The sequence below is a fragment of the Penicillium arizonense genome (assembly GCF_001773325.1).
Source record: "Penicillium arizonense strain CBS 141311 chromosome Unknown PENARI_contig005, whole genome shotgun sequence".
NCBI lineage: Eukaryota > Fungi > Ascomycota > Eurotiomycetes > Eurotiales > Aspergillaceae > Penicillium > Penicillium arizonense.
Genome location: NW_019173282.1, coordinates 1,008,210 through 1,025,524, shown reverse-complemented (window position 1 = coordinate 1,025,524; position 17,315 = coordinate 1,008,210). Strand labels below are relative to the sequence as shown.

Sequence of the window (17,315 nt, the reverse complement as noted above, 5' to 3'; positions counted from 1 at the left end):
CACTTTCAGCTCGGAGATACCGACTACCCTGCGGGTTGTGCCTCCCCACCCCAATGTCCCTTTTGACTGGTGGTAAATCTGAATTAGCCCGTACTCCGGCAGTATGAATGAGCATTATGTAATAAAGCATGCAACTGGGTACGGATCCTACAGTAGGCCGAGGCATTCATACTAGCAACAGGTCTCCAGCGAGGGCAGTGGGTCCTCACAGTGCAATGGAGACGAGTACCAGCAAATCAATACCATGGAGTCTCCAGGTCAGATGAGGCAAAACTAGAGCCAAGCAAACGAGATGACAGGCACGGATCAATCCTAGATTTAGTGCTACTAACAAGAGTCCAAGACCCAGAGTGGAAATCACACGTCCAATGAGGAACAAAAGAACCCGAGCAGACCAATAACACACCAGTGTATAAACCCACCAGATCTGGCATTTAGGGACTAAGAGTGGTTAAAAAAAAAGAAATTGAGACTTAGCAGTCACGTCTGTATATTTAGAACATTTAGATCAACCCTAAGCGGCCGACCCACCTGCTAATTGCGCACCCTTATTGGCCTGCTCGGTTTATGACATCATCTACGTGAGATCCTTGGTGCCGCCATGCCTAATCTGGAATAAAGTCAACTGTATGGCTCATTTTAGTACTTCCGTTGCGTTTCACTATCTGTAGGTGTAGTTATAGCATGAGAAGAATTTAGCGGGTAGCTTCTTCCCCTGTTGTCTATTTAGTGGATCGGGTTCGCACTTTTATATTCTGTTGTATACCATCACTGTCTTTACAAGCCAATTGTCTTCGCTACCACTTCGCACTGAACTATACCCAAGAGAAGAAGAGACCTCGACACTAAAGTCTTATTTTACCCTGCGTATGTCTCGATCAAGTCACCCTCATTCTCTTCTGTTCTCTCTAGGCAATGACTAACCCAACGCTATCTCCCTACAGATCTATCTCATCAACCCACCGACATGCCTTCAATCCCACCCACAATGGAAAACACAAAAGCCACCACACTGGACATAACCACAAACCTCCTAAAGCGAAGTTCCCTCAGCGATCCCTCCAAATACCCCCTCTGGGTCTTCCTCATCATCGTCGGCTGCATCGTGGGTGGTCTCATCGGGTTCAGCGTGTGGACTATGTACCACGGACTAGATGATAACAATACATTCAAGGATGTATCCTTCGAGCAAAGGAAATACATGCGCGAGGCTCGGCAGCGCAATTTGAATGGGCTTGCTGTCGAGGCTAGGAGGCCTGATATGATTATTCCGATTGATCAGTTGAATTGGTAGATTGGGGTCTGGCTGAGAAGGAGAGATGGAGCAATACTTTGGATGAATGGTTGCATTGGTTTGGGTGTTATGGTTGTATGAATTGTATACAAGATGGCTGGCTGGTTAGCTAGCTCTGGGAATTAACGTTATACTTGTATATTACTATGTCCGCGGTCATATGTAAATGCTTTCTTTTTTCTTTTTTGTTTCAATAAACTATCCCAAGGACAATATGCGATTGATTATTCAATTAAGAGGCAGCTGAATGCTGGCCTAAGTAGAAGAGAGAGTATTCAGTGAAAGAGCGATGCATAATCTACAAGGATTTGGAATCCGAGAAGTCCTAGCAGTAAATACATCACAAGGTTTCACAAAACAAAAAGAACTTGTGTTTTTTTAAACTTATGATCAACAAACAAGATCCAACAACCTGGCCTGGATGGGCCATCCAATGTGAAAGCAAAACCCCAATGCATACCAGAAGCAGAGAAAGGGATATCCAAAGAAGTAGAAAGAGAATAACAGTGCTGGAGAGCCAAGGGATATATAAGTCATGAAGCGGAAAGTAAAAAAGGCCAACGTTGAGCGTCGTCAAGAAAGGGCATCCAAGGGATGTGAAGAACCGTAAAAGGGGGGATTATGTAGAAGAGAAATTAAAATGTGATGAGAAATGAACAAAATGCCGGTGTAGTGATCAGGTTGATCACCGCAGTGGGCAAATGGTGCTGAATGGATGCCCTGGGGTGTTTTCAATACACACCCTCGTACACGTATTTGCAGTAATGTACAGTGAATACAGCTAAATCAGTCTCGACTGATTTAGAAGTTCACGGCCATGGCAGCGATAGCGCCAAAGGCCAGGGTCAGAATGGAGACGGCAGCGCTGGAGGCACCGCTGGTACCGGTGGACGAGGATGCGGCAGCAGCACCGGTAGTAGAGGAGGCCATGGAGATGTCGGCAGAACCAGTGAGAACGTGGGGCTGGTAGGTGTAGCTCAGAGTGGGGCTCGACTTGGACAGGGCAGTGCTGGAGGCAGCGCTGGACATGGGGGTCAATGTGGAGCTATCACTGGCGGTCGAAGTGGAGCTAGGGGTGGGGGTGGAGGTTGGGGTTTCAGTCGACGAGGGAGTGGGTGTAGGGGTGGAGGTGGGAGTAGGAGTACTGGTAGGTGTCTCGGTCGAAGTGCTGGTGCTAGTCGGGGTAGAAGTGCTGGTGCTAGTGGGAGTAGCGGTGCTGGTGGAAACCGAGATGGTCTCGGACTCAGTGCTGCCGCTACCCTCCTTCTCGAAGACGACAATGTGGGCGGTCTCGCCCTTGGGGACGGTGACAACGCAGCCGGTAGCACCGCCAGCGCCAGTGAATGGAGTACCGATCATCTCATTGACGGAGTTGACAGCGGGGTCGATCTTGCAGGGCAGGCCATTGCAACCACCACCCTCGCACTCAATCTCGATTCCAAAGTCAGGCTTGACGTTGCGGAAGGGAGTAGTAGGCTCCAGGTAGATGGGGTTCCAGCCGATCTTCAAGTAGGTATTGCCTGTGGCATCGGTGTTGGCACCAGCGGTGTACGGGGACCAGTTACCGACGGGGTTCTCAGAAGTACCCCAGATACATCCCTCCTCGGCAGTGACACCAGGGGCGTTGATGTAGTAATGGGCAGCAGTAGAGCACCAGTAGGACATGCCAGGAACAGCCAGATCTTCGAGCTCGTCAACCAGGGTCGGGATAAGCATAGCCTCGTTTCCGGGCAGCACGGTCTGACAGAAAGACACGGCCTTGCCAGCCTTGTTATGAGCCTTCACAGGGCCCTTAGCATCCTCACAGTAATCACGCTCGGGGAAGGGCTTCTGGATCTCTCCGTTCTCGTCACAGTACAGACCACCGTTCTACAACCGGTTAGCCATGACTTCATTACCGAGGCAACGAATTAATACGTACCATCGACAGGGGATAGGAGTAAGAAGTAGCCTTAGGATCCCACTGCATTGAAACCTGACCAGGAGGGCAGGCATAGGGGCAGTAGTTACCAGGCTTGCAGGGCTGGTCAGGGCTCATAGCCCAACCGGCATTCTGCTCGTTCGGGCTGACAGCAACCAGGCCGGCGTCGGTGGGGAACTGGCACTTTCCGCTCTTCTTTTCCAGGGTAACATCACGAGAGTGGTGATGGCTGTGGCCATGGCCATGTTTGGCAGCTTCAGCACTCGCAATGAGAGCGACGAGCGCGGCGGCGCGGGAAGATGTGATCTCGAACTTCATTGTGTCAGGGGAAAGACTGGATTTGGAAATCGGTCAAATAAAAGAGTGAATAAAGCGAATGGCTAAGTCAAACGAGTGACAAAAAAGTACGGCCGACGGGCCAAGGGACAACAATGCTCGCAGAGATGAAGGTCAAGGGAAAGGAAAGTGTATGGGGGAGGAACACCAAGAAAAGGGACACGGCCTGTGCAAGCCTGGAAATGGACCCCAGCCGGCTACTCAGACGACCAAGACCATGAGTGACGGTGCTAGCCTGAAAGAGAGATAGATCTGGAATGATACGCACGCAGTTCCGGTACAGTCAGAGTGCTAACTCTTGACTTTGGACGGAACAGACCCTGAGTGGCTATGGCGCTCGCGAACTTGCGGACTAAACCCATAATTGCCCATAATTGCTTGACCCGAACAGGAACCATGCGCGGGGCCTTGGACCCCCAAAGTGCTGTGCCCCTGAGCAAACCCCACTAGTGGGCAGCCACATGAAGCTACTAGGGAGTTAGCGTCAGGGGCAGCGCCCGACTTCAGCCAATGATGGGGCATAATACCCCGATGGTTCCTGCTTGGCAAGTAGAGAGAAGCCAATAAGCTTGTGGGAAATAGGACCCCATGGAGAGTTATCTCGCGAACTCTTTTAACGGGTGTTATATGGAGTAGGAGAGGAGAGAAACGATGGGAGTTCTTGACAAATGGTGTAAAATCACATGACACATCAGCCCTGGCAACTTGGTTGCAATTGTGAACACAATGTTGTATCACAGTGACTTACCCCTATAAACAAAAGAAATTACTGTACGGAGTATAAGATTCATAATCACGGGCAACTCCCGGTAGAGCAAACAAAAAGGAGTGACTCCACCCAACTGAATCGAGCAACTGTGTTACGGGGAAAGCAATAGCCCTAAATTTGTGCACGAAGCTGCTAAGCTGAGAAACTGTCAATCCCAATCAAATCCACCAGATTGGTCTGGTCTGGACCTGCTGATCATGATAGAATTCTATCCCAATCGTTGAACCCAGCCAATGACACTGCACCTAGGGGGATCTCGGAGACTTTCTTTCTCTGACAGGCGCGGGATCACGTGGCCAAGAGATTCGCTCGTCGGAAGATGATCTCCTAATTGCGGATATGTTGATGCGGAGGTTACTATATGATTGTTTCAGGCTTGGTCTAGAGAAGGCAGCATGGAGTCTAGGGATTTTACACTGTATTTTGTGGTACCGGTGATCAGCATACACACTGAACTAGATTGCCCAGTCTTCATTGGTCGAACTTCTTGTGAGTGATCGAATGTGTTCTGGTGAATACATGAGGATTGGGTGACCTGGTCGCTTCTGTCAATGATGAAGCAAGCAGGGATATAGCTCTATGCAAGGGCCGGTGTTAGTTCAACTATAGTTTAACTTTATATTATAATGCTGTTTGTTGTACAGTATGTTCGGTGCTTTTTACAGAGCTTGAAGCCATAGGCAATGTTCTCTTGTGTCGCATCTAGAAAAGAGTCAGGTTTCAATTCATATATTATCTAGAAGATGAAGCACACAAGACAGAAACTCGTTTGAAAATTTTTGCATTAGTATGAACGTGAATATGCATTGAAAATCAACTTTAAAGTAAAGATGACCGCACAAATGATCTCACAGCATTAACCGAAAAAGGAAGAATGGAACTCTAGGACTCAAGGATTATCAATCTATCGAGTTTCCACGGCCTTCTTGCCTCTTCGCTAATAATTAAGTATCAGCATAGCTGAGCCTGGGGGCTTAGCAGGCAACTGAATACAAAACATGGGGGCGGAAAACGGGACAAGGCTACGAACATTGTTCCAAGCGGAAGAATCTACGCTGCCTAATGCTATCAGCCTAACGCCAACACTGAGTTTTTGGAATATCAAAAAGATACCATCACTAACTTATAGCATTTCACTTTGTTAAAACTGATCGCCTCCACCTGTCTCTGACGCTCGGCCCGACACCGTCCCATTCCTAATTTTTCTAATTGTTGCACCATTAGCTCCGTGCTTTGAACCCAAACGAAGTATGGACTGTACAGGACCATCTTTGTGATCTTCTGTGATCGGCCTCAGCCTCACCAAGTGGATGCTCAAAGCCATGCCTCCCGTGTCCAAAACGTGTCAGAGTTGCGCAGATTCCAAGGTGCGATGTGTCCGCAATCCGAGTACAGCGGGTGCATGTAACCGGTAGGACGTAGAAATACCATCCTTGGAAAAGATTTATTATGGCTTATGTATCCATACTAGATGTGCCCGCTTGGGCCGAGAATGTCTATATCGTCAAACAGGTCGTCGATTTAATGGCTTCCAAAAGGATCGGTGAGCAGCTTTCATATCATAATCGGAGATAGCATCACATATTTACGTGTTTATGCCTACTTAGAAAGATCGAGGCTCTCGAGTCAAAGATAACCGAATTGATGGCCGACCGCTCTGCTCCATCAGTAGAAACTGAACAGGACTCAAGCACGCTCGGCGCAATAGTAACAGACGAGAAAATTCCAGCCGAAGACATCATCAGACGAGGCTTCCTAACAATAGAGACAGCTGAGACCTTACTGAACACATTCAAGACCAAAATGACCCCACACTTCCCATTCGTCGTGGTGGCCCCTTCAACATCTATCACACAACTCCACCAGGAAAAGCCATTTTTAAGCCTGGCAATCCTTGCATCAGCCGCGTACGATAACATGCCACTGCAAAGGGCGCTAGGGGAAGAGATTAAGAAATGTGTTGCGTCGCGCATGCTAATAAATGGTGAAGTCTCTTTTGAATTGCTGCAAGGGTTACTGGTCTTCCTCGCATGGTGAGTCTCCACTTGACCTATCAGGGGTATAAGGTTTGTGTGGGAGATGCGCCTGACATTATATGACAGGTCGCATTATTACTCGCGGCCACACCGTTATACTCAGTTTCTCCAATTGGCTATTAGTCTCGTTGTTGATCTGCGATTGGACCGTCCGCCACAGACCAGGACGTGGAAGACAGGGTTGCGCTTTGGGCTGAGGTATAATTTGGATGAGCAATTGTTAGATCGCCCTTGTTGGGGGAGTGATGGGCAGAGGGCTGTTTTGGGTTGCTATTATCTATCATCATCGTGAGTGAGTTAGGCTTATTGGTCTCTCGAGATTTGGCTAATGCTTTTTCTGTAGAATTGCGGTGCTTGTGCAGAAACATTCAACTTTTGCACATATCCCATACCTGGAAGAGTGTTGCAACTCTCTTTCCCGGGCAAACGAGTACCAGTATGACAAATACATCAGTCATATTATTCGACTGCAATTCATCGCAGAAAAGATCGACTCTTTTGCTGCAAAGCATGGAATTGAATTGGAACACCCTGGCTCAGGGTCAGAGCTCTATATCACCAATCTAAAATCGGAACTAGAGTGGTTCCATCATCAGCTTCCCTTTGATCTCAATGAGAGTCGTATGTTGAAACAAGCCATGTATACCGGAGGCACGATACTAACCTTAACAGCCCTGCTCGCTACACAATATCATGCAACCGGACTCAGCCTATATCAAGTGTCTCTAATCATCGCAAACCAACACCCTCAACCAAGATCTATGACATTCTGCTCCTGGCGAGATGAAATAAACCTTGCGGCACAAATCTCAGCGAATGCGATTCTCACTAAATACATAGGTTTCCCTCCGGGTGAGGAATATGGGTTTAACAATACACAATGGGTACAGATGGCATTTGCTACGCTAGTCTCATACCGGCATACCGTGACCACTTCCAAGCCGGAGCAGAAGGCTGCACTTTTTCATATTCTATCACAAGTGCGGTTGAGGGTAGGGGCACTATCTACCCCACATGTAGACGTGAAGGGTGCCCGAGATGTTTTCTTTGATTTTAAAAGACGGGTACTTCGGATTGAGAGTTGGCTTGTCAATAATGGCAAGGACGAAGCAAGCACTCTAAGTGATGAGGGTCGTGACGTTTGTGAGGATTTCAATAGCAGGTCAAATCCTGAGGCGTGTCAGTTCGAAGGCCCTATGGAAGAAGATATGGGAGATCTTGATGTCCCTCTTGGGGACTTTTTCTCTCCTTTTGTGGATAATTGGCAGGGTTTTCAGGGTCATTTCTTTTCGTCTTCTTTTGGGGGCATGGGTGATTGGGAGTAAGTTAATGCGAATCAAATGTTCTATCAGGCTCATTCACCTCCGCTGGCTTGGACAATCGTGTCTGCAATCGAGTTCCGGACATTTAGCAGAACATAAAAACCAACATGAGAAATAGCTTATCAAAGGCGGCAGTGCTAGAATTAATCTGACAGTTCTCAGTTGCAATTAATGTCCCCACTGTTATCGCCGAGCCGACGTATACAGCGCGCCAAGACCATGTATATCCCCGACCCGATGTGGAACATAAAAGCGATATATGGACGAAAGAAAGAATATCTGAATCATAACCAACTTGCCATTACCAAAAATGGCTACCTCAATCATCCGTGTTGTATCATTCTTGTTGTTCATCTCATCAGCACTCTGTTTCACACCCTGTCCACTCCTCGGCCCAGCATTCCCCCCATTTACCCTAAACACAACCGACAAAAGGATCACAGCAGCCCTAACGAAGCTCACCCAGGAGTTTGATACCTTAATCAATACCACAACAGGCTCACATGGGGACATTTCGCCAAATACAACATTCAGTATTACCCTATTCTCGTCCGACAATTGGAACGCCGAAGACGAGCCTTTCCTCTGGCAATATCACCACACATCACATGCATTGAGCCAGCCAACAGTTGGGTCTCAGACTGCAGATCACGATAGCATCTATCGTATAGGTGGTCTTACGGAGATATTCACTGTGTGGAGTCTTCTCCTTGCAGAAGATGGAGGTCGGATCTTGAATGATCCTGTTACGAAGTATCTCCCAGAACTGCTTGATGGTACAGGTGATCAAGACGATCAAGATGCCATTGAGTATGTCCAATGGGAAGATGTTACTGTTGGCCAACTTGCTAGTCATATGTCAGGCATTGCTCGAGACTGTGAGTAATGCTAATCGAAGGATTTTGTCGATAGTAACTCATTGATCGTACGCAGATTGCCCGAGTGATGTAACTATACACACAAGCCCTCTAGATTTGGGATTTCCTCCGCATCAGGCCATTCACAAGCCTTGCTGTAGTGATGACACCACGTGTAATAGCAGCGGTATGAATTCCGAATCCAAATCCACATCTGTGCATATTGACTGATTCTGTAGACTTCATCCGATACATAGCCGACGAAACACCCGTGGCCCAAGCAGGGGTAACACCCAGCTATTCCAACATGGCATTCCAACAATTAGGCTACATAGTAGAAAGACAAACAGGAAAGCCATTCAGCGAGATCCTCCTGCAACAAATTCTAACGCCACTCAACATGACGGAAACCACCATCTTCGCGCCCAGTAATTCGTCAAAAGGGATCATACCAGTAAGCAAAGAAGCCAGTAGCTGGTCAACCCACCACACCAGCAACGAAGCGTATGTCCAAACAATGCACCCACTCCACCTGAATACTAACGAAACTGAAAAAAAAAAAAAAGATCAAAATCTCTCTTCAGCAGCCCAAGAGACCTCTCAAAAGCCGGAAAAGCAATCCTATCATCAACCCTCCTCCCAAACCCCCAGACAAATACCTGGCTAAAACCAGTTTCACATACCTCAAACCCAGCAAACTCCCTCGGTGCCCCGTGGATAATCTACAGCGCAGGAAACTACCCCAACACATCAATGGTAGACATCTACACCGTCCTCAGCAACGAAAGTCCCAGCGAAAGCCTTTACAGCTCTTACCTGGGTCTCGTGCCCAGTTTTGGCGTTGGGTTTGCGATTTTATCGGCTGATACTAGAAAATCAGCTGATCTGAATGCTCACGCGGATCTTATAGGGGATGTTGTATTGGGGGCTTTGATGGGTGTTGCTGCTGAGCAGGCTTTGAGTAATTTCGGTGGTGTTTATGAGTATAAGGGGGCTAGTGTTGGTGCAGGGCTCAATTCTTCGATTGTGGTTGGGGTTGATGAATTGCCTGGATTGTATATCCGGGAGTTTATCAGTAATGGCACTGATTTCAGGGGTACTTTGGCTGGTATTCTGGGTGTTTCTCTTCCGGCTGATTTGAGTATCAGGTTGTATCCTGTGCAGCTGGTTGAAAAGTTTGGGTCTGGGTCGAGGATGGCGTTTAAGGCTGTTTTTCAGGATATGACTGAGTTGGCGGATGCTGGGACTCCTACTTGTGTGTCTTGGTTGAACTTGGATAAGTTGCGGTATGAGGGTAGGGGGTTGGATGAGTTTGTATTTGAGTCGGATTCCAAGGGGAGGGCTATTGGTGTTGAGATTCCTGCTTTGCAGGTCACACTCGAAATGAGGTAGTCTCGGGTTGTTCATTTGTATTGTCTAGGGGGTGTATCAAAGTCTTTCATTATAAATGTGAGCCATATCATCATCAAATATTCACAAGAAAATCGAGACTACTCGCCTTGCTGAGCCTCTAAATCCTTCCACCCAGCAAAAGCCGCAACATCCTCACGATCCCTCCAGCCCCAGGCAATACAATAATGCCTCGCAAGAAGCTGCCACTCCTCCATCTCATCCAGCATCTCCAAGCCCGCAACTCTCTCCTTCTCCTCTTCGCTAATCCACTGCTTCCAGATAAACTCAATATCAGCCGCTGCCTGACCGTTCCTAAAGCCCTGCTCTCGGAACCGGCCCCGCTGCGCCTCGAGCGACGCATATCGATGCAGCGTCTGGAGCTGGATACCGCGCGCCGCAAGATTTGAGACCATGACTTGACCGAATGAATCATTCGGGCGAATAGGTTCATAGAGGATTAATCCCAGCGGTGACTGTGCTTGTGGATCCTCTGTGCCAAAGAGACGTTTCGTAAAGAAGGAAACTACCTCCTCTGCCTCAGTCGGTGACAGGTATATAAGACAGCACTCTGATATCAAGAGAGTCGGCAAACTGGTATCCACGCCTGGGAGGATTGCGCCGGGATCACTGCTACCAGCCAGCGATCGCAGATCAACAGGGTGGACATGATAGGCAGACGAATGAAGCGCATCCCCGGCCTCCGCCACTGTCACCGAGCTGTTGGTGTTCTTCTCGGAGTCAATTCCCAGCGCGCGCTGCATTATCGGCGCCGAGAAAATCGCGTGAATCTTCGCAGCCGTGTTGACCGCGAAGTCAATCTCATGGTAGACAAAGTCCGGTACTTGTCGTGATGAAAGAAGACGGAAGACCCGCGTATCTGAGCCAGCACCTAACGAGATAATCTGTTTCTTGGGTGTCCGCACTTCTGGCGAGTATGGACCGAGAAAGCGAGCTACGAGCTGGTCGATAGCTGTCGTGCGAACGTAGGTTCCTATTGCGCGGTGAAGATATGCGGGTCAGTTATTCGTTCTGTGCTTATAGCTGGGGGCGCCTCACCTCTGTTGATGATTGGGAGCCGCCGTGTCGCGGAACCCGGGGGTGTCAACGCCGTTGCATATGCATCTTCTAGGTATCCTAGCTCGACAGCGCTGAGGCGGGACACGCTGGCGTCATTGTCGGTTCCTTGCACAACGCGGTCTTTGCCAGACGGCACAGTTGAATCTGCACGACCTGTGCCTCGATCGCGACCTCGGCCCCGTCGCAGTGTGTTCAGGTTGGGAATGTGGGATGCGGCCATGAGGGGTGGAGGAAGCTTGGAGCTTGGACTTGCATGGTGGGGTTTGGTATATGTCGACTGCCAACCGATACGTACATCGTCTTTGTTGTGTTTTTCTTAATTCATTTTGATATTCATAGTAACGTTAAATCACTTGATATTCAATGTTTTACGTCTGCAAGTGAATCTGCTAGCTACGCATGGATGACATGTGGCACGTGCTATAGTGTATCAAGGGATGAGCTGTGCAACGTGATGCCCTTATGAAATACAAAAGAGAGCGACTTTCAACAACCATCCGGCGGTCGTCTAGTTGGTTTATGGCGTCAGACTGTAATTGACCATTGTAATCTGAATGTCGCCGGTTCGACTCCGGCCCACCGGAATTTTTTATTTTCTTGCACTTTTTATATTCTACGTTTATTTGGGTACAGCAGCCAAGTATAACATATAATTCCTTGTTTTCAGTATGCTGAGCCTCGTTTCTTTTTTATTTCGTTCCTCTTTCTGAGTATGCCCATGTTTGGACGTATCTGTGGACCGTGAGATATATATATGGGAGGCGAGGGTCCTATATCCAAATCCGGAAGCCGGCAGGTCTATCGCATATCTGGATAGTGCAACATTTATATGCTCAATCGAAGCTGTCCGAGAATCTGACAGTAATGCATCCTCTATCGCTAGCACTTTTTTATACATAAACAAAGTTATTCCGGCACAGAGGACAAGTACTCTGGTTACTGCTCTTGAACCAGCGGAACAAACAAACCGAATGGAAAGTGTTCTTGCAGGTAGCACAACGCTTGTTGGGCGTTTGCATGTCCGTCGAGATAACCGAGTAACAGATGGCACATTCGCTCTGGCCCTTGAGGGCACCCTGGACGTTCCGTCGGAAGGCCAGCAGGCCGTCGACCAGATTTCCATTGGCGAACATGATCACACCCTGGATTGTCAGCAGCCAACTCTTCCACTTCTTCTCGTCGACGAGCACGCGGCTGCGACCGACGACCAGTGCGGGTTGGAGAGGGTATGCGGAAGGTAGGGAGATTGAGATGGCGACTGGAGGGGACTCTTCGTCGACGGGGATGGATGCGATGATTTCTCCTGTCTTCGCTGAGATTTTCACGTCTAACGCTCGCTCTTCATTTGGATCTTGGGTTGCGACCCAGTCGGTTACGCCCTTGAGGGCATCTTCGACGACGAGAGGGGAGATCTAGATATTGTTAGCTGTGATCGCGCGATGTGTAGGCTAGTGTCAATCGAACTTACGTATTTCTCTGTCCATGACTCTACTGGGCCCTTGATACGCTTCTTGGTGTCAATCCACCAATTCTTGGTCATGTTGGCCGAATATCTCAGGCACAGGTAGTACAAATGGACCAAGAGCCATTGTGTTTCCTTCTCGGCGGAATCTGATTGATCTGGTTCGAAGGACCGAACGTCAAGTCTGGACGCATCAATCATCTTTCCGTGGGACTTCTGAAGGAAATCGAACGTGAACTCCAGTAGTGGAATGAGGACGTGGTTCTCCTTGATGTTAGCAGTGTAATACTCCTGGACAGGAAGCGACTATAAGTTGTTAGCAACGTTCAGAGATTATTGTAAAAAGATGCAATACATACTGCGTTCGAGAAGTGGTCAAACACCACCTGCCAGGCCAGGAGGTATGAGCGTATTGTGGTCCACATTTTATCGTCTCCATAGCCAGAAGATATCATTTGCATCGTTGGTGGCTCAAGCAACAGAGACACCAGCTCATCAGGAAGACTGACAGCAGTCTTTGACAAGGCGACATCGAAAGATACTTGCTCCTGGCAATGGGGGATATAGCGATGGAGAATCGTGTAAGCAGTCCTCTGTACTGCTCGGCTGTGTGCAGTCAGAAGATGGAAGGTCTCACTGACATCTTCTAGTTTATCGACCGGGATGGTAGTGATCAGGCGCCGCAATAACTCAACGGCAACGTCGCGAGGCTGGTGGAATGTGGTAGACGAGTCTATAGGGTTAGAAAATACCAATAAATGGAGACGTCCTAGGATGCTTACCAAATTTGTCAATGGTAGACGCCACATCATTGAAAAGATTGGTCTTTCGGTCTGACCAAGCGTCTTGGACATCGTCATTGCTGTCACCCTCTGAGATGGACTTCAATTTCGAGAACAGCCTGAATGATGATACGAGCAGCGGCAAAGAATCTTCACCTCCATTAGTTTCCCGGAACACAGCGCTCAGAATATCCATGCTTTCTTCCCAGTGAGACCCGTAAATTTCACTCAGAGCCGGGAGAACAAAAGAAAGCGTTTTAATAATTTCAGCCTTCAGACCAAGAGGCATCGAGTCAGATCGGAGACACTCGATCAAGTGTTTGGTCAAGAAAACCAATCGCTGCGTGGGAATGGTGGAGATGACCTCTTCTTCCCCAGAAAGGAGGATATTGAGGAGTGCAAGCTTGCGCAGGCCTATAGGAGGTTAGTATACGTCTTCTCATGTTTCGCTCCCGTTAACTTACCATCCAGAGAAGCATCCTGGGGCTTGAGCCCTGTAGAATCCGCGACCAGTTCATTGCAAATCCGATTTCCAATGGGGTTTGAAAGGATAGGGCCTCGCAGCACGGCAAACCAGGATGCTGAACGGATAGCATTTGCTGTCCGAGCCTCTCTGCAAATCTTTGCAACATCATCTGACGATTTCGATGAATCAACAGCGGTCATGATTTTCACAAAGGTTTCGCCAACCCGATAGTCCGTTGGCGATGTGCCCTTGAGCTCTTCCAACCTGGTCTCCCAGAGCTTAGTGAATAAGGAGGAAACCGTCAGATCCGGCACGGAGGCAACTGGTTCGTTCGCACGAACCCAGCCGCCAATAACCTTTCGACCATTGAAGACGGTCTCCATGTATTCCTCACGCTGATCGGCCAATTCGAGACCTGAGATACCATTGGAGTTTTCAATACTCAGATCATCATCAATTAGTTGAACAGCCAAGGGTAGGAACTGGAACAAAGTCTCCAGATCTTCCTGTTCCAGGTGCTTCACTACCTCGGAATTTGTTAAGATACTGATAGTGTAGGTTGCCAGACGGAAAGCAGAAGAGCAATGGTCTGAGTCACGAGGAATTGTAAGCCACAAGGCCTTGAAAGAGTCAGAAAGCTCCCGGCCAACCAGATAAACGATACCTCCAAGAGGACTCGTGATAGCGACAGAAGAGCGAGGCGGGAGCTGAAGGAAAGGACTCAAAGCTTCCTCCCATGAGCGGCGAGTGGGCAAAATATCTTTGACTGTGCCAGTTGCACCTTCGGCTGTAAGACCTGGCAGCAACTCGTCTGCTATAGCAAGAAGCGATTCGATCCTGAGTCAAATTAGTACGTACTCTGGTAAATTTTAAGATCGGGACACTCACGATAATGATTCTTCGTTCACGTTACTGAAACCATGTTGAAGAATTTCGACGCCTGACTTGGCACTCGTATCGCCAACAGCAGTTGCCTTCAAGGACTTCAGCAATGAATCCGCTACGCTTGATACTTCCTCCTCGGGGGATTCTGCAAGGAAGAGCAACTTGCCCGCTAATTTTGACCCGTGAGGTCCAGCTTGGAACTCCCGGACCGATGACGGAGCAGTTGTTCCAATGTGCGAAAGCCCATGCAAGGCATCAAAGATTCCGTCGTCTGAGGACAAGGCATCAATCAGAGACAAGAAGATTTGGTCCATCAATTCGCCGTGTGATGACTTGTTCTGGAGAACAGCGGTGATGATAGGCCAATGTGCATGGCTTCCTCGGCAAGCTTTATCAAGAGCCCGGACGACAAGCGAGTTGAGCTTTTCTTTGTGATCAACCTCGTTGAAGTTGAGAGAAGAGAGCAAGCTTTGAAGCACATGCACGTTTGATTGCTCTGGCTCCAGAGCCAGCGCCTGTTCCACAATGTTCTCGAAACTGGACGCGTAACCATCCCATTCCCGACAGGCCAGAATTATCGCAATCAAGCGGTCTGCAGATGGTGAGACCAAAAGCTCCGGCATATCATTTTGAACAAACTGAAGAAGATATGGAGACTTCTTGGCTACAGATGGCATACTGCGAACACACTCCTCTACAGCGGCTGCAGCTCCATACGGCTTTCCATTGCGGGCGCGCAGAACCTGCAGACAACCCTCGAGAAGAGATGAACTTGCTTTTTCAAAGATCTCCAAGACTTGAGGTTCGACTTCGGTTTCTGCGATTCGGGAGAGAGCGGCAGATTGTAGAGCCAATAGGCGTATTGACTGGGCGCATATTGAGTCTTGTGAAGCGCGGAAATCCTTTGATTGTTCTGGCGATGATAACTTCACTGCTTCTAATAGACCGTCGGAAAGGGCTGCACACAATGATTGTAATGCCTGTTCCTGTCTTGTAGAAGCCAAGGTGCAGAGATAACTGACGCAAGTTCCTTCGGCTGATTGAGCAGGAAGAGACCACTGTGACAGTTCTGGATTAACTTGCACATAGTGTACCACTAGGGGAGAAAGTCTCCTTTCAATGAATTCGGATCTTTGATCTTCGGGGATCAGGGTTGCAAGCCACGTTCCGATCTGGATGTAAGATTTCCATCCGACAGCCAGATTTTGGCGCGGCTCTTCTCTCGAGTTAAGGCCTTCCTGCAAAGCCTCTGTCAGGGCAATTGCGCTGGTGGATGTAATTCCTTCATCAGCAGTTGCCTTGTCGGCACCTGCCAGTACCTCTTGAGGGATGATCCGAAGCAATTGACCTAGATTTGACCAGTAGTTACCATGCCCACCCTGGGATCCTTTCTGCATATACTGTAGCAATCTCTTCGAAGCAGATGATTTCCCGGTATAATCATCAGTCCACACCTGAGGCCTTGACGATGTCAACAGAAGAAGAGACTCCGACAGTTCGGAGCCCGAACCAGTCTGCTGGAGAGACAACGACTTTCCAATGATGGATGAGCTGAGGATCTTCCAGTCAAGCCATCCAGGCTCTCGAGAAACTGCAGATCGAAGCAGAATGTATACAGATCGACGAACATACGGGTCATCGTGGTGACAGAGAGCCCAAAGGGGCTTGCTTCCTAATAAAGTCTCAATCTCTGAGAGGTTCTTTTCCAGATCTTCATCAGCCGAGTTTCCTGTCTATCGTTAGTGGTAAAATTTCAGGTGAAAGTATTTAACGTACCCAGTACCCGGTTGAAGAGCATAATTGCAGCCCCAACAACGCGAGCGTACTTTCCCTCAGCATCATCTCTCTTGACTGTCCTCTCATCACTGAGTGTCAAGGCTGTTTGGCGAAGAATGACATCATCTACGAAGTCCAAGATGGAGCTTTGGTAGATCTTCCACACATTGCTCCTCTTTTCTTCTGACGAGAAGACCCTGGTAAATGATTCGAGGGCGGCTCGTTGGACCGGTCGATCGTTATCGTAAATACCGGCAAGCCATGCTCCGATGACCTTTGGTAGATTGGGCACAATGCGCTTTCCCACAAGGCCGGCAATTGTACCTTGGATCGGGTGGGCAATTTGTCGAACTCTGCGGGAGAGATCAATTGAGAGCCGAGGGTAAATTTTGACCTGAATCAAGAGAGTCTTATTAGTCGACTGTATAAAGATGAAGCAGTCTATACATACCCAGGCGTCCAGGAACCCGTCGTCCAGAGTTCCACTGTTCCCCTCGACTTTAGAAATATGATCCCTCAACTCCTCCAAAGCTTTTGTTCGTGTGATATCATCTTTTTTAAGCAAATTTTTGAATGCGATGACCAGGTGTTGGTCCGCAATACGAGAAAGATCTGGTGGTGCTGCAATGTAGGTGAGAGCAGATGGCTCTCTTCCTTGACTGGAGAGCCCACCGGAGAAGCCTCCAAATGACCCAAAGGCACTAGCAGCAGCGCGACTGCTAGAGGCCTGAGATTTGAACTTTTTGCTCATGTGGGGTATGAGGTCAGCGGGATAAGGAAGTAGTGGGGGACGAGGTCGAAATCGAGGGATTGGAGAGACTCCAGCGAGGACGAGTGGCTGCAGTAATGAATGATAGGATCAACTAAGTGATCTGAACGCTGAAATCGTCTTCGATCGTGTGTGAAGCTGCAAGTCCACCCGATCTCCAACAGATCCGCG

General features: G+C 48.6%; 7 protein-coding genes across 7 annotated transcripts; 4 read left to right on the top strand and 3 right to left on the bottom strand.

The window, feature by feature from the left end:
• Positions 1–53: 53 nt before the first annotated feature.
• Positions 54–277, top strand: PENARI_c005G06283 (uncharacterized protein; the record flags this gene model as incomplete). Its single annotated transcript, XM_022629797.1, has 2 exons — positions 54–101; positions 182–277. 2 exons carry the CDS (start codon positions 54–56, stop codon positions 275–277), a joined length of 144 nt encoding a protein of 47 aa, XP_022490222.1.
• Positions 278–988: 711 nt separating this feature from the next.
• On the top strand, positions 989–1,294 carry PENARI_c005G06699 (uncharacterized protein; the record flags this gene model as incomplete). Its single annotated transcript, XM_022629815.1, has 1 exon — positions 989–1,294. The coding sequence occupies one exon, from the start codon at positions 989–991 to the stop codon at positions 1,292–1,294; it is 306 nt and encodes a 101-aa protein (XP_022490131.1).
• An 801-nt stretch (positions 1,295–2,095) lies between these two features.
• On the bottom strand, positions 2,096–3,533 carry PENARI_c005G01559 (SUN domain-containing protein; the record flags this gene model as incomplete). The annotated part of the gene is made up of 2 exons (XM_022629588.1): positions 2,096–3,163; positions 3,216–3,533. The coding sequence occupies 2 exons, from the start codon at positions 3,531–3,533 to the stop codon at positions 2,096–2,098; spliced, it is 1,386 nt and encodes a 461-aa protein (XP_022490225.1).
• Positions 3,534–5,964: 2,431 nt separating this feature from the next.
• PENARI_c005G00957 (fungal specific transcription factor domain-containing protein) lies at positions 5,965–7,681 on the top strand (the record flags this gene model as incomplete). Its single annotated transcript, XM_022629561.1, has 4 exons — positions 5,965–6,353; positions 6,423–6,575; positions 6,700–6,977; positions 7,029–7,681. The coding sequence occupies 4 exons, from the start codon at positions 5,965–5,967 to the stop codon at positions 7,679–7,681; spliced, it is 1,473 nt and encodes a 490-aa protein (XP_022490085.1).
• A 307-nt stretch (positions 7,682–7,988) lies between these two features.
• Positions 7,989–9,927, top strand: PENARI_c005G01366 (serine hydrolase domain-containing protein; the record flags this gene model as incomplete). The annotated part of the gene is made up of 3 exons (XM_022629576.1): positions 7,989–8,556; positions 8,775–9,039; positions 9,120–9,927. 3 exons carry the CDS (start codon positions 7,989–7,991, stop codon positions 9,925–9,927), a joined length of 1,641 nt encoding a protein of 546 aa, XP_022490113.1.
• A 98-nt stretch (positions 9,928–10,025) lies between these two features.
• On the bottom strand, positions 10,026–11,224 carry ppm1 (protein C-terminal leucine carboxyl O-methyltransferase ppm1; the record flags this gene model as incomplete). The annotated part of the gene is made up of 2 exons (XM_022629574.1): positions 10,026–10,918; positions 10,984–11,224. The coding sequence occupies 2 exons, from the start codon at positions 11,222–11,224 to the stop codon at positions 10,026–10,028; spliced, it is 1,134 nt and encodes a 377-aa protein (XP_022490157.1).
• A 670-nt stretch (positions 11,225–11,894) lies between these two features.
• PENARI_c005G08348 (ubiquitin-protein ligase RKR1) lies at positions 11,895–17,126 on the bottom strand (the record flags this gene model as incomplete). The annotated part of the gene is made up of 8 exons (XM_022629899.1): positions 11,895–12,416; positions 12,473–12,772; positions 12,826–13,199; positions 13,249–13,662; positions 13,713–14,551; positions 14,603–16,328; positions 16,376–16,769; positions 16,827–17,126. The coding sequence occupies 8 exons, from the start codon at positions 17,124–17,126 to the stop codon at positions 11,895–11,897; spliced, it is 4,869 nt and encodes a 1,622-aa protein (XP_022490136.1).
• Positions 17,127–17,315: the final 189 nt, after the last annotated feature.